This window comes from Apiotrichum porosum (genome assembly GCF_003942205.1).
Source record: "Apiotrichum porosum strain DSM 27194 chromosome Unknown scaffold_1, whole genome shotgun sequence".
Lineage (NCBI taxonomy): Eukaryota > Fungi > Basidiomycota > Tremellomycetes > Trichosporonales > Trichosporonaceae > Apiotrichum > Apiotrichum porosum.
The window spans coordinates 1,099,015-1,120,041 of record NW_021167108.1 but is presented as its reverse complement, the minus strand read 5'-3'; the positions used below and the strand labels follow the sequence as shown (position 1 = coordinate 1,120,041).

Here is a 21,027-nt window from a genome sequence, read left to right as displayed (position 1 = left end):
TGTCGGGGAAAGCCCATCGTCCCTCGGCCCAGAGTGGCGAGGGGCAGCCAAACAAGCAACCGCGCACGCCATGCGCGGTGCAAGTGGGCCCACTCTTGGGAGTGTACTCCGAGGCGGAGCACGGGGTGAGGGAGGGAGGGGTGCAAGTGGCGTGGGAAGAGAACACGGCAAGCCACAGCGCAGGAACTTACTATAGGGCCGGGAGAGAGATAAGGATGTGGAGTTTGAGGAGTACGAGCGTGGCTTGCAAGCCGACTCGATGAAGAAGAGAGAGAGTGAGTTGAAGACAAGGTCGAGCCGAGGGGGTGTCTGCTACCCTTTGTCTGGGAAGCGGATACGATGCTCGTGCTCTGTGTAGTGTTGTGCGTCGATGTCGGCCGACAGGGGAGGGAGGGAGGGGGCGGCGCCGACAAACAGAGGCAAGGGAGGGAGTGGATGCGGTCCAGGCGCACGCGCGGCGGGGTGATGGGAAAGACGAGCGGTGGCGGGAAAGAACAAGGTGCAAACAGGTGAGGAGCGGGGGACGATGCGGTCAGCTCAATACGTTGCGACTAGGGAAGCGGGGGGTGCTGTATGTAGACGACGACATGGTGGATAATGGATGGATAGGAAGGATGGTGTGTGAATGAATGTGAATGAGGGAATGTGGGGATGGTGGGGGGGGCGGGCTCATACGTATGGTGTGGGGGACACAAAATTCGGCCCATCGCACACACACAGAGGTTGTGGGTCCATTGCCCCGCGCACATATGCGTACAAAGGGCGGGGCGGGGCAACGCGGCACAGCGGTGTGCCGTTCGCGGACGGCTCCTCTCCCTCCCGTGTGTGAGGTGGGTAGGCCCCCCGAGAGACGTTGCCGCCCACATGTGTCTTGCCTCTGCTTTTGCAATTGCACTCTCCTATTGTCCGGGACACACGAAGGTACAACCACGGAATGCCGTACTCACCAGCAGATGGGTGCTGAACAACGTGCAAAGTACGCTAACGGCTGTTGCTTCGCAATGCAACAAGTGGTGTGTATTACTTGGCGGCCTTTGCCCCAAGCAGCAGATAGACTGGAGTCACGGCACGCGTGCACTGGGGGTGACGACGCTGCTGTGATCGCTGATAAACCGGTGAGAAATCATCCTTTTCTCTGCCAATTCACGACGAGAAACGTTTCCACCCAAATTCGCCGTCCCACTCTGGTACTCTGGCACACTTGTACACGCTGCCGCCGGCGACGTGTGCTAGCGGCCTAGCGGGGCCTGTAAAGGCCGCGGCGGCGGGGCCGGCAGAACATGCAGGACACATAGTGCAGGACATGCACGGCGATGGCGACCGGGGGGGAGAGGACGAGGGGACGCGACGCTCGGCCCTGGGCCTGCATGATGTCACTCACCTAATTGCAACCGAGCGACTCCGGGAGCGGCCGTCCGTGAAAAGGACGCGTTCGTTTTCCGTCCCGAGTAACGACGACGACGCAGTGGACGCGGTCAGAAAACGTGTGCACGTCGATAGATCGGTGGGTGTGTCGGTCGAAGAAGATCAGGCCGAAACGTTGGCACCTGCAATGACCTTTTGGCACAGAAGGGTGGTGCCAGTTGGTGCAAGTGGGGGAGGGAGGGATGGAGAGAGGTGGAGGCGGGGGGTTGGGTGTGTAGATAAAGGGGGCGGTGTGGGGCAGCGAGTAGATAGACGTGAACACGATGTGCTGTAGTCTGCGAGGGAAGCGGGGAGGGGGGAGACGGTGGTGCGTCGACAAGAGTGGAAGATCAGAACCACTGCGTGTGTGTGTTCTGGGTTCTTTTTTTCTTTTCGGGTTGTGTAGTGGTCGAGACAGTGTATGCAGTAGATGGTAGAGTTGTGGGTGTCTCTTGTGTGTGCGTCTCTCTCTGCCCTTGTCTTTCTTGTTCCAGCTGTGCCGCGCTGTCTGCTGTCTGCTCTGCTAATGTGTGAGACCTGGTGCACTCTCTTTCTGTCTCTCTCGCTCTGTGCTGCTGCCGCTGTGATATGATGGAGATGGGAGATGGGGGGCTTGGAGAGAGAGAGACACCCAGGGTCGGCAGATACCGGCGCCGATTGAGGCACTGCGGGTGGTACAGCCAAGGGAAGGCGTTTTTTTTTGGCTCCTCTCTTACTCTCTCGGGTGGTGGCGTGGTGGTGGCCGTGAAGCCATGCCCAGGCGATCGTCAAATGCCCTGCGGTGCACAGAGAGAACAATGGTGTCACACACACCCAAACACCCCCCGTCCAAAGCCCACACACCGGCCGCCGTTCGCTCCTGCCCGGCAATGCGCTATGCATGTGTGTGCGTGCGCATCTCCTCGTCTCTCTATCCCAGGCCGTCGTTCACTCGCCACACAAAACTCACTAGCTGCTAGGTACAGGCGCAAGCGCAACAGGCCAACAGGCGTCGGAAAACAGATCGGTGTTGCAACCACCACTGGGGGAGGCCACTGATACACTGGCCACAGGTACAGGCCGGACCCAGGGTCTCTTTTTTTCAGGCCGTGGGATCTTCTTGTGTTTCGAGACCGTGGGATGGTTCTGTGCAAGAACAATGCTTCGGCCAGGATCCAGGAAGAGGTCGTTGGGTCGTTTGGGCGGGGGGGGGGGGGGACAGTGGGTGTGAGTGTGTGACCGTTTTGCAAGTGGGCAAGTGGTCGTCGGTATGGAAGGAAGGACGCAAAGGCCCGTCTGACGGGTTGTTCGCTGGCTGGCGTGGTTCGAAGAGAGAACGGCGGCGGCTGCAGCAACCAGATGGGTTCTCGGCGCCGCGAGAAGGGGAAACGGGTGTGGTCGGGTCTGTCGGAGGAGGGACAAAGTGTGCTGCTACGTATGCCCGATGCGCCACCTGTGTGGGGTCGGAGAACGAGAGTAGTAGTATTGGAGTAGTATATGGAGAGAAGAAGCAGTAGCGTGTACACGCGCGCGCGCGTGTGATGATGATGGATGGACTGGGAATATGAGTTGAATGCCACCCCCACACACAGCCAGAACAGCCCAACTGCCAGTGCCGCAGCTTCACCCTGATGCATTACAGCATATGCCTAGTGCAGTGCCGCACGCGGAAGAGCGACACATTGGCCATTGGGGGCAGGAGAGAGAGTACGACACGGCAAGGCCGCCGCCGCCTCACTCGGGACGACGACGACACAGGATCCAACATTGTGTGCGCTGTGGGAGTAGGGAAGACACAGGGAGCACAGGCCATGCAGGCCATGCAGGCCAGCAGGCCAGCAGGCCCCCCATTCAAACGCGCGTGCACGCAGCGTCATGGCATCATATCCCTTTTTGCGATTTCTACGCGTGTTCCCACGCCATCCCGCCTGCCCAAGCCACCACCGCGGGCCCCCCCTCTCTTCCCTTGAGTGCACAGGGAGAGGACCTTTTGCCAAGGCCCAAGACATTGAATGTATCACCCTCTCTGCCCAATTCCAGCCCAAATTATACTCTCACACCCACACACATCGCTGGCCGCTGCCGCACAACTTGGAGATCCCGTACTTATCCTGTTGCCCCACAACTTTTTAGCATGCCATGAGAAACGAGGCAAAAAAAGAGACGCGTTACACGCTCACATTCCAGACAAACCCACCCACGACGCGTCGTGCGTCGGCCGGCCTGAAAGCTTGTTCCCCCTGCCTCAACCCCCCAGGCTCCCAGCGGAAACACGGGGCCGAGATGGGGTCCCACAGGCCACTGCGCACTGTAGCCGCTGTGATGGCCATGCGTGGCAGTGCATGAGAGTCGCCAACAGGCCACAGGCCCGCAGGCCCCGCAGGCCCGGGAGGGGTCTGGGCACGGCGTATACGGAGGCGTCTGTGGCCTGTGAGATGATGAGAGCCACAGCGGCCCAGCGGCCAGCGGCCATGGCATGCCTGGCACGCACGCCGCGCATGGCGGAGCGTCACATGCCCATGTGCCCATACGCCCATACCGGGAACGCGTGTGTGAGCGTTGTGTGAGTGCGCAGAATGCGTGCAAGAGGCTGTGTCTCTGGCCCTCTGGAGCTACCCAGCGCCACCGTCCCTCCTGTTCGTGTTCGTCGCGCTGTTCTCCGCTGCGCACCGGACCGCCCACAGCGCCGGGCGCCAACACGCCAGAACGCCAGAGCATCAGAGCAGCCAGAAACGAACAAACTCTATGGACGATGGGGGATCTGTGTGTGGTGTAAGACGCGTCCTTGGTGCAGCGTGCCCCCGCTGTGGAACCCCTTAGGCCCCGTATATTGCAGATGCCGTTAACACGCAGAAGCGAAGACCCGCTTGCCCGAACCCCGCGGCATCACCAAATATAACCTGGAGGCCTAGCGGCCAGTGATCCAGTGAGAGCTAGTGAGGCACTCGGCGTACCCCGTGTCCCCAGCCAACCCAATCTGCAACAACCCCACACAAAGTGGTCAAGTGATCGCCCGGGGTCTAAAAAGTTACCACTGGAATCGCCAGTAGCTCAGTAGCTCAGTGGACTGTAGCTGTGTGCAGAGTAGAAAACATGGATGGACGCGTGTCAGTTCAAATGGTACAAGCCCGGGGCATATACCATGACATCCTGCCACAGCTAGCCAGCTGGCTCCCCCTGGCCCTTGGCACGGATCACACGTGTGCCGGTGCCATGGTGCACAGTTGCTGTGCCGCTCCGACGCAAAGACACCTGCCACAGCCCAGCTGACGCACGGTCGACGTGGCCCGGCCACTGTCACCCGGCGACCCTCTGACGTCAGCAACTCATATTGCGCAAGTGGCTGGCCGTGGTCCAAAAACGGACATCGACGACGTCTCGAGCGAGGTTGTTTTTTTGGTGGCAGTCGTGTCATTACATGACGGTATGGCGCTATCGATCGCTGGGATGGCCATTCGGCGGCGCTGCTGCGTGTCATTCCAGCTGTGGCCAGCTGACCACAAACCCACCTGGCCACCTGCCAGCTAAACGGCTAACGGCCATTACGCTCGCGGTGCCCCATCCACTCTTAACCAAGTTTGCGGAATGGATGCCGTGTGCTTCGGACCGACGTCAATTGTCAAACGTCAAACGTGCGTGCACAAGAGTGGCACCCACGGCCACTACGACTACACGTCCACACCTCTGTCGTTGTCTCTCACCACATAATCCCACACCGCATCCATGCTCCCACTTCGCCATCTCCACCACCCAGCCGAGCACGGCCAGCACATGCAGCACATCCATGACACCCCCTCGTGGCGCTGGCACCTGCACCGGCTGCACCTGGCTCCTGGGCACACGCATGAAGGACCTTGGCCCAGCCGTGGCGTGGCGTCCGGCCCAGGCGTGCAGGCGTGCAGGCGTCCGGGGCATTGGGCAGCCATCGCGCCGCCATGCGCGCGCCACACAGGCGCCGCCGCGCCTCTGTCGGTGACTGAGCATGACTGAGCCCCCAAACCAAACCCAGAAGAAAAAATCCAGAAACACGGTGGTGCTGCACCCCTTCGGGAGGCGGGTGGAGGCGGGGAGGCGGGGTGTGCACACGCAGGTCGCAGGACTGCGAATATGCGAATAGGTCATGGCCGTGGCTGCCACGAATCGAGAATCGCCCAATAGGCCCACGTGGGCGGCGTGTAGGATTCGCGTATGCGCGTATGCATGCAGTGGTATTCCGGGCTTGTGCACCTCGTGCATACGACAGCGCGGCCCGGGCGTACGTGGACGCCTCGATACTTCCACCACTCTGCTGGGCTTTTCTCTCTTTACTTTTTCTTTCTCTTTTTTTGGGCGTAGAGTACAGTATTTCTGTTCGCGAGAGATCAGGCAAAGCCAGCGCTTTCCGAGCTTGCCACCGAGCTCTCCCACCTCCCACACAATGTTAGCTCGACGGGGGTTAGCTCGGAGCCAGAGACGAGCCAGGAGAGGCCCGAAGGCGCCACAAGCGTGAAGCGAGGTACAGCCTGTATTTGGACTGGGATCGCGGAATGGAAAGAGACGGAGGGGGCGGGCGGGGTCCCACCATTGTCACCATTGTCACTTTTTCGTAACGACGCGTGTTTGTTGTCTCAACGAGCAAAAGGAGGCAAAAAAGGAGGCAAAATGCGCATGGTTGTGGCGAGTGTCTTGGGGGGGTCCCAGGAGAGTAAGGTTTCGTGCCAAGACGAACGGCGGGGTCCAGGACGAGGAATGCTGGAGGCTGGCGGGCGGGGGGGGGGGAGGGAGGACGCAGAAAGGAGAGGGGGGAGTGGGTGGCGTTTGGCGCTCGGAATGTCAATGGGTGTACTGTACTGTATCGGGCTGGAATGCAAAGGAACACACACCCAAGATGAGGCAGATCATTACAAATGCCTTGTCATGACTGTGCACGGTAGAGTCCTCGTAGGTGGTAAGCGGAACAGGCCAAACGTAGTCCGCCATCGAGGTACGCCATGGTTAATGATCAACCGGTGATCAGTTTCCGAAAGAAAAGAAAAGAAAAGACAAAAATAAGAGAGCAACGAGGCCACTGCTGAGGGCGTACCTCGAGCCATACGCCACGGTCCGGGGTTCTGTCTACGCATGTCTCCACTGTCCTGATCGTTTTAGCAGGACGAGGGGGGTTACAGAACAATAGAATCAGGCAGGAGATAAGAATTGGGGTGGCACATGTGGACGGGAGGCGCGTGACACTACTGCGTACTGTACATTGGCAAAGGAATGTCACTGCCGGCCGCCGTTAGTCTACGTCGCAAAGGCCATTGTTCTGCACCTATCATATAAGCGAGTATTCTCCTATCCGATCGCCGGCTACACACCTGTAAGGGGGGCCGAGTGACACACCACGGCTTATAAATCCAACCACAGTGGACGAGTGACTGGTGGCTACGTGAACGAATGATGACATAATGATCTGCCAAGGCATGACATACCACGACGCGTTTGTGGCTACTGAGCACTACCTTGTACCACTTGCTCGGTCTGTTCATACTCTGAAACCTGCCTATACCGGTCCCTCACCACACCCACCACCTCGTCGTCCGTGACGATGTGCCTCGCGAACAGATCCAGCAGGCTCCCCAGCTTTTCCACCTCGGAAAAGTACACCTCGTGGTCGGTCGTGTACACTGCCGGGTTTTCCGGGTTGGGGTCTTGACAGAGCACAAAGTAATTGTTGGGCCATCCTTCAGAATGTCCGATAAACACGAGCGTGAGTGGAGGATGATGTGGCGGATAGGCGTCCTGCCCAGCCACAGCCGCAGCGCGCCGGAGCGCAGCGTCGTCAATCGTCCCGTCCCACTCGTCAAAGTCGGGTGTGCCGGGCGAAAAGGGCGTGAACGGCGCCGGGGAAACGTCCCATTCGAGTACTGGGTATTTCACCATACTGGCAGCTGCTCGCGAGCCGTGCGTGTCTGCCGCCTGGACCATGGCGGTGACGACGTCAACGTCGACCACGTCGATAAAGCCCTCCAGTACGAGTGCTGGGGCAGCAGTGAAGTCTACAGCCTGCAGTCGGTCGTGGACTGATCCTGTCGATGGCGAAACGGTCCCGCCCAGCGCGCGTATCCGCACTTCTGTCTCGGGCGTAAAGGTCATGCTGTTGTTATTGTTGTTATCCATTCACTTTGTTGACATCTTGGTTCACCTCCACAGGGCGGGAACGAGGTTGGGTTCCGCTTACGGGTAGGCCAGTGCGCTCCGAAATGCCACCTCATTAGCACGCACTCGTGTCCAAGGACGTCGTTAGTGGCACCCATCTCGTGTAGTGCATCCACATCCCAGCTTGACGCTCTCGCCTAGGTCGCCTGTCACACTGAAAGGAGCAACAACATAACCCAGATTTCAGAATGGAAGAAAGAGCGTCCCGTAGCCTCGTGTCTGCAGCACGGTCCGCGTCCCCCGGTCTAGCAGCGGCGGCTTGGTCTGAGACAATGTCTGCAATGGACCGCAGGACCGCAGGACTTGCTGGCTGTCCTTGTCCTTGTCCGTCCTCTGCCCCTTCTGTGCGCCGTGTTATGCTCTTACACAGCGGCGGAGACCTTTCGTTGGAATCTCCAGCCGTGGGACCGTTGGCCGTGGCCACAGCGCAGTCGCCGCCCCCGGAATGGGGCGCGCGGGGAGAGATCTACCACGGTGTATCCTCCGACTGCGCGATTCCGATTCCGATGTGAGACACCTGGTGTATGTCTCATGTCTGGAAGCAGAAAACAGAGTGGAAATGTGGGGGGGATGGATGGAAGGCAGCCGTTTCGTGGCAACACGAGTTCTCACGCACGGCCTGTCCGGGGAAACAGTGGTGCAGTGGCTGCGCCGAGGTGGCTGTTCTGGCTGAGTTATCCGCCATTTGGATCGATCTGGACGAATATGGACAAACCGTTCGTTCTTGGCGCTGCGCGCATCATGTGACCCACCCGTGTTGCTTTCTAAACTGGAACAACGCAGAACAGAGGAACGAGGGCGTTTGTTATTCGTGTTCGAATTTGTAGGTCGTTGGGCACCACACTCATATGGCCCATGTCCCCTTCGGGCGACTCACAGAGGTCCAATGGCGGGCTATTCTGAGGATTCTGGATTCTTGCTGCAAGGCACTCTTCTTGTCTAGACCAGGCGGCATGCGTCAAACTTGATCAGTTCCAGCGTCTCGTATTGCTTCCTTCCCAACTTGTTTACAAGTGCGTCAGGGAGCCAAAGATACGATACTTCTGTCGCACTAGTTCGGGCCGTTGGTAGCCATCAACACCACCACCCGCCCCTGCTGCCACCGCCTCGATATACCATGTCCATGTAGTGCCGTGCATAATTGTACAGTGTGAGTCTATCCGTTGATCTTCTTCGAACGGCCCTGGCGCTGCATGTTAGCTTGACAACAAGTTCCCGAAAGCTCACCTTCTTGAGACGCTGGAGCCTCTTGGCCGACATCTTGGCCGCGCGCTCCTCCATGCGCTGCTTCTCGGCCTGGCGCTCGCGACGCTCGCGGATGAGGGTCACTTTCCTGTTTATAGTGTCAGCTTGGCTAAACGCTGCAATAAAGCTGTGACGGTCGCGTGCGCTTGCCAATGCAAATCACCGCACGGGCGGGTCTGCACGAAGCCGTAGCCCGCCCGCATCCAAACACCCAACGCACCTGTCCTTGGCCTCCTGCTCGCTCTCCTTCATCTCCTGCTCAACGGCCAGCAAAGCCTTGTGCGCCTTGCTCTTCTCCATGCGCTTCTCAAAGGGTGTCTTGAGCTCGGAAGAAATGTAGCTGCGGCGGGTGGCGACCTTGTCCGACTTCCAGGCCTTGCCGTGCAGACGGCCCTGCTTCGAGGCGCGGAGCTCGAGGACGACGGGCTCGCGGGGGTCCGTCGAGGACGATGGTGCTGACTGTGCCTCCATTGTTGTTGTTGAGTGGAGATGGATGGAGGACGAGCAACCTCGATGCGTGTGTATTTGGGTGGCAAGTGGTCGTCAACCGGGGCAAATCTTTGGCGCCTGAAACGGAGATGCATCTCCGCGTTATTTTGAAAAAGCGTACGGGGTGTGTGCCTGAGGCGCGTCGCAGGGGTGTGGATCACGTGACCTCTCCTGCCCATACAGTACGCTTGCAGGGTGGTGGGTGCGAGCGCGACGCCACGGCAATGTACAGCGACCAGCCATCAGCTCGCGACCCCCATCTGTCTCTTGTCCATCATCCACCCCTCGTCTCTTTTCTTCTCTTCCACAACACCCCCCCCCATCTACACCACTGCCCGTCTCTTGTAGGGCAGCGTCACTTGTCTTGCCTCCTCCTCCCCCTCCCCCCGCCTCGTGTCTTGTCCCCGCACACCCATCTTTAATCACCATGGACTCTATCCAGGCCACTCCTCGCAAGAGGCCTCGCGCTGACCCGGACACTCCGCAGTCGCGCAAGCGCAAACATCATCACAACTCAGAGTGAGTTGTCACTGTCATCTATAGCGTGGGTATGTGTAACTGACAAGCCTGCAGAACTCCCACCCCCAACCCCCCACTCGCGCCGTTCCCCACCCCACCCCGTTCACGCCGGCGACTCAACTTTGCGTCAGAGCCGGTCGAGGAACTGGACTTGTCAAACGAGACGACTCCCAAAGCTGGCCCATCACGCAAGCGTCTGCCACCACACCTGCAGACTCTCTTGACACTGCACCACGCGTTCAACATCACACTCTCGCTGCACATCGCTCAGCACCCTCCCGTCCTCCCTCCTCACTCGTCGCGCGCGACTCGCGTTCAGGTGCCCAACCTCACCAACCTCGTGGCCATCAGGGACGCGGTCGAGCGCTCGTCGGGTCGCCGGTTCGGGCAGCAGGAGCTGGCACGCCTCGCGTGGCTTTGGACATGGGATGGCGAGGCGCTCCCTGCCGACGACAAGGAGCAGGACAACCCTTTCCTCGTCTCGAGCTCTAAGCCCTCGGAACCCTTGACCCAGGTGTCCGGTCTGTCATACCTCATCACTACCACACGCACGCTGTGTCCCAAGACTGGCAGGCGGGTGCACACCCATGGTCTCGGTATCGACCTCGAGATCCACGCCGGCGAGACCCACCAGCTGCTTATGGGCGGTGTGGGCGGTGGATTGGGGAACATGGGCCAAGGAGGCGGCATGCGCGTGATCGGGCGCTGGAACGCCGGTGGTGACCTGCGACACGACGCCGTTCGCCATCGTCTCGAGCGCTGGGTCGAACTGCACGGCGGCATGCCCGAGCCTGTAGTGCATCTCGACACGGAGCTCTCGTTGTTGCCCACACCAGCAACGCACGACACTACTCGTTCAGAGATCCCGCCCATCCCCCTCCTCCCCCTCCCTGTCCTCCCATCTGCAACCGCCCCTGCCGCCAGCCTCTTCGCGGCTGTGTCCACCCCTCTGCCTCCCAAAAAGGTGCTTGGTGCCGGCCTGGCCGACCCCTTTGAGATCCCCGACACCCCAAAGCCTGCTGCCACCAAGGGCACCGGGACTGTCGAGGAGCGTCGCAGGGCGCTGTACGAGAGGATTAAGGCGCGTTCCGACTCCAAGAAGGCCGCCACGACGACTCTCCACGACGCCATCTCGGGCAACAGCACCATCATCCGTCGCTCTGCCGCCGAGCAGCAGGAAGAGCTCAAGCGCCGCAGCACCCTTTCCCGCTTGGAAGGCATTGCGGAGGGCGTGTGGATGATGTTCTCTGCTCCCTCGCCCGGTACGCACTCGCTCCCCACCGCCCCTCGCCCTCGCCGCAAGGCCATCCCTCTGTCGGAGATTGCCGAGATGCTCGTCAAGAGCTCCAAGACGCCCGTCTCGTATGCCGAGGTCAAGACGTCGCTGCACATGCTCATCGAGCTGTGCCCCTTCTTCCTCCAGTCCAAGATTGTCGCCAAGATCGAGTGGCTCGAGATGCCGGTCACCGCGCTCCCAGCCCCCCCGTCACCAGGACAGGGCGCCGACCGTGTCGCTGCCATCGAGGCCCAGCTCGCTTCGACCATGGCATCGCCGCCCCGCGTTCGTCCCGGTATGGCTCTCGCGGGACCTGCCAGCCCTGGCCGCGTGAGGCGCCACGCCGGCCTCCGCGAGGTGCGTGAGCGTATTCGCCGCGAGCTCGGCGAGTAGATTAGATATAAAGAGAAGTGAAGTGAAGGCCATTGCGGGCCATTAGAAGAGAACGGTAGTGATAGAAGTCAAGATTGTCGTTGTCGTTGTCGTTGTTTCAGTAGATTGTATACTAGCAAGACAGTCATAGTCGTCGTTAGACGACGGACATACATAGACCATGCATGGTACTGCTGTATTACGGACGTGGTCTCGCCGTACATCACGTGGCGGATTGTCAGCACACAAGCGAGTTTTTCTTTGGACGACAAACCAGTATCCAGCCGTCTGTGCGTTCGTCTCGTCTCATGAAATCTACATGCGACTCTACATGCAGCGTCTAAGATACAAATCTCGATATCCCGCTCCTCCTCTCTCACACGTATGCGTAAAAGCCTACCCCAAACAAAACTCTCACAAGTAACCCCCCGCCTAGTAATCGTCATCGGCCTCACTACTCTCGTCGCCAGGGTGCTCCGGCATCGCGCTCCCCTGCCGACTAACCTGTCCACTGACACCGGGACCATTGTTCATGCCTGGCAAAGTCTTGCCGCCACGCGTACCCGTATTGGCCGTACCCGCACTGGTCCCCGAGGCTCCAGACCCCACCCCGGATCCCGCCGAGCCGACACTTCCAGCCCTCGCAGACGATGCGACGCTGCTTTCGCGCGCTGCTGAGGCAGCTGCCGCGGCCGAGGCCGAGGCGCGGAACGACGGCGCCGGCGAGGCAGTCTTGCCGGGCTTGCTGTCGGGCGAGTACGGCGAGGCAGAGTGGGCCTTGATGGGTGGTCGACCCAGGCGGGACGGGGGGTGCGGTTTCGAGGCCGGCGGGGCACTGCCCGAGTGTGCCATGTGTTTCTTCTTGAACACTTTGGTGGGCGAGGCGGCGCGCTTGGCCAACGAACCGTTCAGTTCTGCAGTGGTTAGGAGGAAACAAAAACAGAGTTGCGGCAAGCGTGGCAACTCACTCTTCCGTTTGCCGCTGTTGCTGTCAGCATCGCTGTCAATGTCGCTCGCGAGGTATGGGGACGGGCTGGCGCGGTCGTTGGCGCCCAGACGGGCCTTTGCAGCTGCCATGCGCGACGCTCCACGACGCGTGCTCCCCGAGTATCCTAGGCATGAGGCGAGATGCGGGGCATAGCGCGACGATGTAATCTGGTGATGGGTGTCAGCTTTTTCACGGAGAGTGCGGTAGCTGACGTGCGGGCCCGGACGAGGCGCGGCCAGAAAGCTGAGTCAATAGAGCAAACTGCTCTCGCTGCCACTGCACTCGAGCACGACTCACACTGCGTCCACAGACAAGGCAGTCGAAGAAGGCGTTGCCGCTGGCGTCGACGCGGCCGCTGCCAGATCCAATGCCCGTACCGCCTCCGGTCCCCTTCTCAGGCCCAACAGTGTACCCATTTGGCCGGGTAGATGGGACCTTGATCGGCGACGCTTCACGCGACGCCGCTGCAGACGATTGGCCCGATGCAATGGGGTTGATGGGGACGTGAGCACGGCATCTGCAGAGGAATTGTCAGTTCAGAGCTGGCTAACCGAGCCGGAAGGATGACTTGCACCACTTTGGTGCTGCAATAGTTCTCGCCTACCCCGCCCAGCCTCCGGTCCGAAGGGAGAGGGAAGAAGCGAAGAGGGGGTGGCAACCCATCACCAGAAAAAAACATGGAGCAAAACGACATACCTTGTACCACACGTCGCGCAGACGACCTGGCCACGCTTGATCTCGCGGTGCGCCTCAATGGTGGTGCTCAGCACGCTGTCGGCAAGCAGGTCGTTGTATATGGCCTCGGCCTATTTGTGTCAGCAATGTCGATCAGCATCAGCTCACCATTGCGCGAATATCAGCGGCGGACATTGCTGCTTGAGGAGGGAGGTGAGGGCCGTCGAGCACGGGTAGGTGGAGTGAGGATGAGCTCGCCGAGGATGCTGGGGGATGGCCAGACCGCCGTGTCGGCTATCGATGTCGGCGTACTGGATGCGTGCCAACGCCGGGAACGGCAACACTCGGCGCGGCGGCGGGCAGCGGCGACGCCAACAGCGAGCATTCAGCGGACAGATTGCGTCGGGCCACGTGGCTTTATTTATTTCCTCCCCTTCCAAAATTTCTGTTGTGCGTCGCTGCCGCTGCCAGTGACATCTTGTGCACCGACGAGCGACAACGACTCCCTAAACACCTTATACACAACCCAAAAAGGCCCACCACCATGGCGCCACCAAGCAAGAAGCGCTCCCAGCCGGGAGGCGACTCGCCCAGCGCTAAGAAGCCCCGTACCGAATGGGAGGCCCCCCGTCCCACCCCGGCGTTCAAGTCGAGCCTTTTGATCGAGGAGGTCGACTTTCCTCGTGGCGGCGGCAGCGCGCTCACCGGGCTCGAGATGAAGCAGGCCCGTGCCGAGGGTATGCGTGAGGCCGAGGCTGAGATGGGCGGTTCCAAGAAGAAGGTCCGCCAGATCTCGGAGCGTCACGCCAAGCGCATGAAGAAGGCTACCGGCGGCAAGGACGCCGCGGCCCGCGCCGAGCGCGACAAGGACACTATCCGTGTCGAGGAGCTGAGCTACAAGCGTCTCACTCCTGGCACCATGGTCCTTGCCCGTGTCCACACTGTTCTCCCCCTCCACATTGTCGTCTCGCTCCCCAACAACCTCCTCGGTCACGTCCCCATTACCGAGGTGTCGGGCGCTCTCACCGCTGCCCTCAACGCCGACATGGAGGCCATGAGCGAGGATGAGAACGAGGACGACGAGGAGGACGAGGAGAAGGAGGGTGCCCCCGAGCTTCCCGACATCTTCACTCCTGGCCAGTACATCCCCGCCAAAGTCATCAACAACTTCCCCACCGCCTCGCAGGCGTTCATTGCCCAGTACCCCATTTCCGAGACCACTCGCCTCGCGGCCCGTGTCGAGCTCACCTTGGTCCCCGAGAAGATCAACTCGGAGGTCGCCAAGGCCGACCTCGCTGCCGGCTTCCGCATCACCGGCGAGGTCCTCTCGCTGGAGGACAAGGGCTACCGCGTTGGCCTCGGCCTCGACGCCGATGCCGGCCTCGCTGGTGTCGAGGGCTTCGTCTCCCTCGAGGAGGTTGAGAAGAACGTCCCGGCCCAGAAGCTCGTTCCCGGCCAGCTCATTGCTACTGTCGTCAAGGAGCTCAAGGCTGGTGGCCGTGTCGTCCACCTCTCGCTCGACCAGCAGACCCTCATCCACTCGGCCCTCACCGAGGTCTCGACTATTGGTTCGCTCCTCCCCGGCTCGCTCGTGTCGACCTTGATCACCGCCATTGTCCCCTCGGGTCTCAACGTCAAGATTTGCGGTTTCTTTGACGGTACCATTGAGCTCGCTCACCTCGGTATCGGCGAGGACGACATTGAGGACCGCTTCAAGCTCGGCAAGAAGATCAAGGCCCGTATCCTCTTCGACACCGTCGCTTCTGGCTCGGAGCGCCGTTTTGCCCTCTCGGTCCTCCCTCACATCTTCAACCTTACCTCCCCCCTTACTGGTTACGAGCAGATCCCCCTCGAGAAGGCCATTCCTATCGGCACCACTCTTCAGTCGGTCAAGGTCATCCGCGTCATGCCCGACTGGGGTGTCGTGTGCCGCACCTCGGACGGCATCGACGGCTTTACCCACATTTCGCACCTGTCCAACGAGCGCATTGCTTCGCTTTCGTTCGCCACCACCCAGTTCAAGGTTGGCACTTACCACCGCGCTCGCGTGATTGGCCACTCGCCCCTGGACGGTGTTCTCCTCCTTTCGTTTGAGCAGAAGGTTCTCGACCAGGTCTTCATGTCGGTCAGCGAGCTGAATGTTGGCCGGGGCCTCAAGGGCACTGTCCGCAAGCTCACCGACAAGGGTCTCTTTGTCGACATCCAGGGTTCGGTCGATGGTGTCGTCTGGCCCCTCCACTACGCCGACATTCGCCTCAAGCACCCCGAGAAGCGCTTCAAGGTTGGCTCCACGGTCAGGACCCGTGTCTTTGCCATTGACAGGGCCCGTAACCGTGTTGTCCTTACTCTCAAGAAGAGTCTCGTCGAGAGCCAGCACGATATGCCTGTGGGGCTTGAATGGATGCACCCCGGCCAGATTGCCGCTGCTGTTGTCTCCAAGATCCTCGACAAGGGCTGTATTGTTGACCTCTTTGGCGGTCTCCGCGCCTTTGTGCCCCTGTCCGAGGCCAGCCAGAACTTTGTCACCAACCTCGCCGACATTTTCTTCGTTGGCAAGCCCGTCAACGTTCGCATTACCGAGATCGACATGGTCAACAACAAGCTCGTCGGCTCGATCCGCCAGGCCCTCCCCAGCGCCATTGCTGCTGAGAAGCTCGAGCTCGGTGCCGATGTCCACGGCATTGTTGCCCAGATCCACGCCGAGCAGGTCGTCGTCACCCTCGTCCCTTCGCAGGTCACTGCCCTCCTTTCGCTTGCCAACCTTTCCAACCACCGCGGTATGGGTATTGCCGAGCTCCGCGCCAGCATCAAGACTGGTGAGAAGCTCGATGACCTCATGGTCGTCTCCAAGAATGCCATTTCAGGTCTCATCATTCTCGCCAACAAGCGCAAGACCCCCACTGGTATCTCGGGCCCTACGCGTAACATTGGCGAGATTGCCGCGGGCGATGTCGTCCCCGGCCGTATCATCGCGGTCACACCGCAGGGTGCCATGGTCAAGCTCGGTGGCAAGGAGCGCGGTCGCGTCCACCCGGCCGACTCGTCCGACGACCTTGCCCTCGCTGCTGGCGACGGCTGCCTCCGCGTTGACGAGAACGTCCTCTGCTACGTCCTCAAGATCGACGGCAAGAACATTGACCTGAGCACCCGCAGGTCGCGCGTCCAGCCCGAGGCCGGTTCCGCTGTTGTCGACACCGAGGTCACCGACATCTCGGAGCTCAAGGCCGGCCAGACCATCCGCGGTCTCGTCCGCTCTGTGGCTGACAACGGTCTCTTTGTCTCGCTGTCCCGCAACGTCGTCGCCCGCGTCATGATCAAGGAGCTCTTCGACGACTTTGTCAAGGACTGGAAGTCGCGCTTCCAGGTCAACCAGCTCGTCTCGGGCAAGATCGTCTCCACCGACAAGGGTCGTGTTGAGATGACCCTCCGCACCAAGACCCGCGCCAACGACAAGAAGACCACCAAGCTCACCCTTGCCGACTTTACCGAGGGCCAGAAGATTACGGCCACCGTCAAGCGCGTTGAGACTTTCGGTCTCTTCCTCCGTCCCGAAAACTCCAACCTCTCGGGTCTCTGCCACCGCTCTGAGATCTCCGACGACAAGAAGGCCGACGTTGCCCAGGCCCTCAACGGTTTCCGTGAGGGCGACACCGTCAAGGCCGTTGTTCTGTCCATCGACACTGAGAAGAACAAGATCAACTTTAGCATCAAGGCTAGCCACTTTGGCGAGGACTTTGGAGATGCCCAGGACGATGACGATGATGAGGAGGATGAGGACGAGGACGAGGACGTCAAGGAGGACATGGACATGGACGAGGTTGCCGATGACGACGAGGACGAGGATGAGGATGACGACGAGGACGAGGGTAGCGACGACGAGGAGCTCCAGCTCCTTGGCTCGGATGACGAGCCTATGGAGGAGTCCGATGACGATGACGAGGAGCCTGCTCCCGCTAGCAGCTCCAAGGCCTCGAAGAAGACTGCTGCCGCCGCCTCTGCTGCCCTCTCGCTCGCTGGTGGCTTCGACTGGAGCGGTGGTGCCGCTGGCAAGGACGAGGACGAGTCCGACTCGGACTCTGACTCGGACGAGCCCGTCAAGCCCACCTCCAAGGCCGCCGGCAAGAAGAAGGCCGTCGACCTCGCCGCCACCGCCGCCGGTGAGGGTGCCCCCGAGTCCGCTTCCGACTTTGAGCGTGCGCTCCTTGCCTCGCCCAACTCGTCCTTCCTGTGGATCCAGTACATGTCGTTCCAGCTCCAGCTCCACGAGGTCGACAAGGGCCGCGCCATCGGCAGGCAAGCACTCGAGCGCATCAACTTCCGCGAGGAGGAGGAGAAGCTCAACGTGTGGATGGCCCTCATCAACCTCGAGCTTGGTTTCGGTACCGCCGAGAGCGCCGACAAGGTCTTCAAGGAGGCTGTCCAGTACAACGACGCTCGCACCGTGTACGCCCGCTACATTGACGCCCTCGTCATGACCGGCAAGGACGCCGAGGACACGCTCAAGAAGATGCTCAAGAAGTTTAGCGCCTTCCCCGACACTTGGGCAAAGTTTGTCGACTACTACCTCAAGAAGGGCGACGTCGAGGCTGCCCGTGCCCTCTTGCCTCGTGCCCTCCAGTCGCTCGACAAGAGCAAGCACGTCGAGATGACCGAGAAGATGGCCGTCCTCGAGTTCAAGCACGGCGATGCCGAGCGCGGCAAGACTCTCTTTGAGGGTATCCTCTCAAGGTATCCCAAGCGTCTTGACGTGTGGAACGTGTACATTGACCAGGTCGCCAAGGCTGGCGACATTGGCGGTGTCCGCGGACTGGTGGAGCGCGCTCTTGCGCAGAAGTTGACCGCTAAGAAGGCCAAGTGAGTACCAATGTTGCATAGGAGAACTCGGGGCGGTCGATGTCGCTCTGATAGCACCCACCCACTGTTCTCCATTTGTTCTTCTGTTTAGCAGCATGCTGACAATCCCAGGTTCCTGTTCAAGAAGTGGCTGAGCCTCGAGGCGCGTATTGGAGACGCCGCTGGCGCGGACAAGGCCAAGACCGTTGCGCGTGAATGGGTGATGGCCAACACTAAGCAGGAGGAGGAGAGCGAGGAGGAGAGCGACTAGACATCCAATCCACTTCCCGGTTATGCATATTCTCATTGACTCATACAAAGAAGTGAACGCAAGGGAGGAAGCTTGGGGCATCACTAGGGTGGGGGCTAAAAGGACATTGACGCGCCGAATGCGGAGACCCCGCACTGCCACGCGTTCTGCGTCGTCGCGCGATGACCTGCACATCCATCTTGCCACACGTCGTCCACTCTTTGCGTTACTCCCCATCTTCACATGCCCCTGCTCGAACCGCTGTTCCACGAGCTCGCGCTCGAGCTCGTCGTCCCTCCTTCAGGAGCGTTCCCGGCCCCTCCGCGAGGCGGCGCGGCGGCGCGCAAGTGGTGGGAGGACATCTGTTCTGCTCCGACAAGAGACACGGCTTTCTTGGGTACGTATTGTTGTTCCTGCCAGTTTCAGAAGTGCAGGAGTTGTGCTGCAGAGGCAACGATCAAGCTGTGTGCTTGAACTTTACGCGCGCAAGTCGCCTTCGCTACATGTTTCCTGCCACGCATTAGCACAGCCGAGCATATTAGCTGACACCACACAGACGAGAAGCTAAGCTATGCGGTCGCCCTGCACCTGCCCGAATCTGCCTTGCCCTCTACAACTCCAGACAGCCCACCTGCTGAACTCGCCCTCCTCTCTCGCCAGCTCCAGATTACCGCCACGGCGTCGTTCCTGCCTCCTCACCACTCCAACCTCCCTCCCAGTCCGACCAAGGGTCTCGGTGCCAGCGGTACGCCCGTAAACAGGCGAGCATCATACTTCCCAGAGACGTCTCCTGGCGGTCCTGGTCCCGTGGGTAATGGCGGACCGCCCCCTCCACAGGTTCACATTACGCAGGCGCCAGGAGGCTCGCCGCACCAGGGGCATGGCAATGTTGGGCCACACGCCGATGGTGCGCCGCTTCACACTCCCAACCCGTTCCCGGCCATGACGCCTGGCGCAGAAGCGTTCGCCGGTGTCGAGGGCGTGACAGTGTGGGAGGGCGCGGTGGAGACGCCGGATGCCGACGGGGCTGTGCTTGTCAAGACAGATGAGGGATGGACGGCTGTTTGGAGGGGCGAGCTGCCTGTTGGTGAGTAGCTGTTGTCGACGACGATCTGTCTTTCAGCCGCTAACATTGCAGTCTACGTCCGCACGTCTATCCAAAACCCCGTGTTGGCCCTCACTGCCTTTGTGACACTGCGTGAAGGTGGCCGCCGCCGGTCGGCTACCGTTGGGGTTACCGATGCGGCCTCGATCGTCAGCACCAGCACTCTGATAACGGACTCGACCGACCCCGAGGAGCCGACCAAGCTCGACCTCGCGGCCATGGAGGAGATTGACCTGCTGGGCGGCCTCGTGTCTGACCCTATGCCCGCGAGCCGTCTCCCACCAAGCCTGCGTGACGACTTGAGTGTCCGCCGGCCCCAATCGCCTAGCATCGCAAACTCTCCATCGTTCTCGCCCGGCAGTGTCCGCCCAATGCCGTCGTCGAGCACGACGTTGCGCAAGTCGTATAGGCGAGTGCTCAGTCTCTCGCCTGGCCTCCGCGTGCGCATGCGTACCCTCTTCCTCCCACAACTCCTTCCTCCCAACGCTGCTACGGATGAGAGTGAGGACGCCGAGCGTCGCATCGTCTTGTCTGTGGAAATCGAGAATGGAGCCGACCAACACGAGCACGGGTTTGAGATTGTTGGCGTCACTGTTGATGTGGGAGGCAAGGGTTCCAAGGCCGTTGCGTCCCTCATTTGCCAGCCTGGACAAGTGCTCAACGGCGACGTCAACACGTTCCCTCTTCGTCTCTCCAGCATGGAGCAGTACAACCTCCTGTACGCTGTCGACATTGCCAACACCCCCGGCGCCAAGGGCGACGACCACCGTCCCGTCTCTATCGTTCTCTGGGGCCGCCCCTTCCGCCCTGCCCCGGCTGACGCCGACCTTGCGTTCCCCACTGCCGCTTTCCAGAGCCGCTGGAACTGCGCTCTTGATCTGGCGCCATACTATGCTTCGTTGCCACCTGCACCTCCCGCGCCACCCGCTCACGCGCCCTCGGCACGACACACGATGCACCGCCTCAGTAAGCCCAACCCGCCAATCCCAAACGCCATTGCCGGCGACAAAAAGTACTCTCTCGCAGCCCTTTTGGCAGACAAGCCCACGCCAGGCCCAGAAAGGTCGAGGCTGGTCTCCCGACCGATGATGCCCTCGTCAGCCATGAACCGCGTCGTCTCGGCCCGTGCCCAGAATATCCCCCAGGCAGTGGGCGATGGACATGGCCTGCTCGTTTCCGTCAAGCTCCTCCCGCCCGACTTGGCCGACGACGTTATTCGTCCCTTGGACACGTTTTCGGTCGAGGTGTTTGTGCATAACAGGACGGACAGTGTGCGCCGCTTCAGGCTGGCTATCCCGCCCCGCGATGCACTGGACGCGCGTATCCGCGATGCCTGGGCGAGGAGGAGGAGAAGGAGGGCCGATGAGCCGACGTACGGTGCCGACGACCCAGGTGAGTTCAGCTGTCATTTTCCACGACTAAGGGCAAGCTGACATTTCCCCAGTCGTCTCTGTCCTGCTTGCGCAGCACGAGGCTGCAGCCCCCGCCCTCATTGCGCTCGAGACAGATGTCCGTTGTGGGCCACTCTTACCAGGTGCCTCCCTGGCGGCGCGCGTGCGTTTCCTGGCCCTCCGTGAAGGTGTGCACCGTATCGAGCGCATGCGCCTCACAGGCGTCGGCGAGGACTTTGACTTTGTGATCACGCCGGTCATGGACATTGTCGTGGAAGCTTAGTAGACACAATAGTTATTATAGGCAGTGGGCCGGGGGATGTT

At 60.6% G+C, this 21,027-nt stretch overlaps 6 protein-coding genes across 6 annotated transcripts; 3 read left to right on the top strand and 3 right to left on the bottom strand.

Annotated features, from left to right (window-relative positions):
* Positions 1–6,849: 6,849 nt before the first annotated feature.
* EHS24_000377 (uncharacterized protein) lies at positions 6,850–7,497 on the bottom strand (the record flags this gene model as incomplete). The annotated part of the gene is made up of 1 exon (XM_028616210.1): positions 6,850–7,497. One exon carries the CDS (start codon positions 7,495–7,497, stop codon positions 6,850–6,852), a length of 648 nt encoding a protein of 215 aa, XP_028480067.1.
* Positions 7,498–8,716: 1,219 nt separating this feature from the next.
* Positions 8,717–9,276, bottom strand: CGR1 (rRNA-processing protein cgr1; the record flags this gene model as incomplete). The annotated part of the gene is made up of 3 exons (XM_028616209.1): positions 8,717–8,743; positions 8,788–8,893; positions 9,026–9,276. The coding sequence occupies 3 exons, from the start codon at positions 9,274–9,276 to the stop codon at positions 8,717–8,719; spliced, it is 384 nt and encodes a 127-aa protein (XP_028480066.1).
* A 445-nt stretch (positions 9,277–9,721) lies between these two features.
* Positions 9,722–11,482, top strand: EHS24_000375 (uncharacterized protein; the record flags this gene model as incomplete). Its single annotated transcript, XM_028616208.1, has 2 exons — positions 9,722–9,813; positions 9,868–11,482. The coding sequence occupies 2 exons, from the start codon at positions 9,722–9,724 to the stop codon at positions 11,480–11,482; spliced, it is 1,707 nt and encodes a 568-aa protein (XP_028480065.1).
* Positions 11,483–11,893: 411 nt separating this feature from the next.
* On the bottom strand, positions 11,894–13,319 carry EHS24_000374 (uncharacterized protein; the record flags this gene model as incomplete). The annotated part of the gene is made up of 5 exons (XM_028616207.1): positions 11,894–12,375; positions 12,430–12,616; positions 12,747–12,966; positions 13,146–13,255; positions 13,293–13,319. The coding sequence occupies 5 exons, from the start codon at positions 13,317–13,319 to the stop codon at positions 11,894–11,896; spliced, it is 1,026 nt and encodes a 341-aa protein (XP_028480064.1).
* A 349-nt stretch (positions 13,320–13,668) lies between these two features.
* RRP5 (rRNA biogenesis protein rrp5) lies at positions 13,669–18,228 on the top strand (the record flags this gene model as incomplete). The annotated part of the gene is made up of 2 exons (XM_028616206.1): positions 13,669–17,978; positions 18,090–18,228. The coding sequence occupies 2 exons, from the start codon at positions 13,669–13,671 to the stop codon at positions 18,226–18,228; spliced, it is 4,449 nt and encodes a 1,482-aa protein (XP_028480063.1).
* A 222-nt stretch (positions 18,229–18,450) lies between these two features.
* On the top strand, positions 18,451–20,986 carry EHS24_000372 (uncharacterized protein; the record flags this gene model as incomplete). The annotated part of the gene is made up of 4 exons (XM_028616205.1): positions 18,451–18,604; positions 18,764–19,294; positions 19,346–20,704; positions 20,757–20,986. 4 exons carry the CDS (start codon positions 18,451–18,453, stop codon positions 20,984–20,986), a joined length of 2,274 nt encoding a protein of 757 aa, XP_028480062.1.
* Between the last annotated feature and the right edge of the window lie 41 nt (positions 20,987–21,027).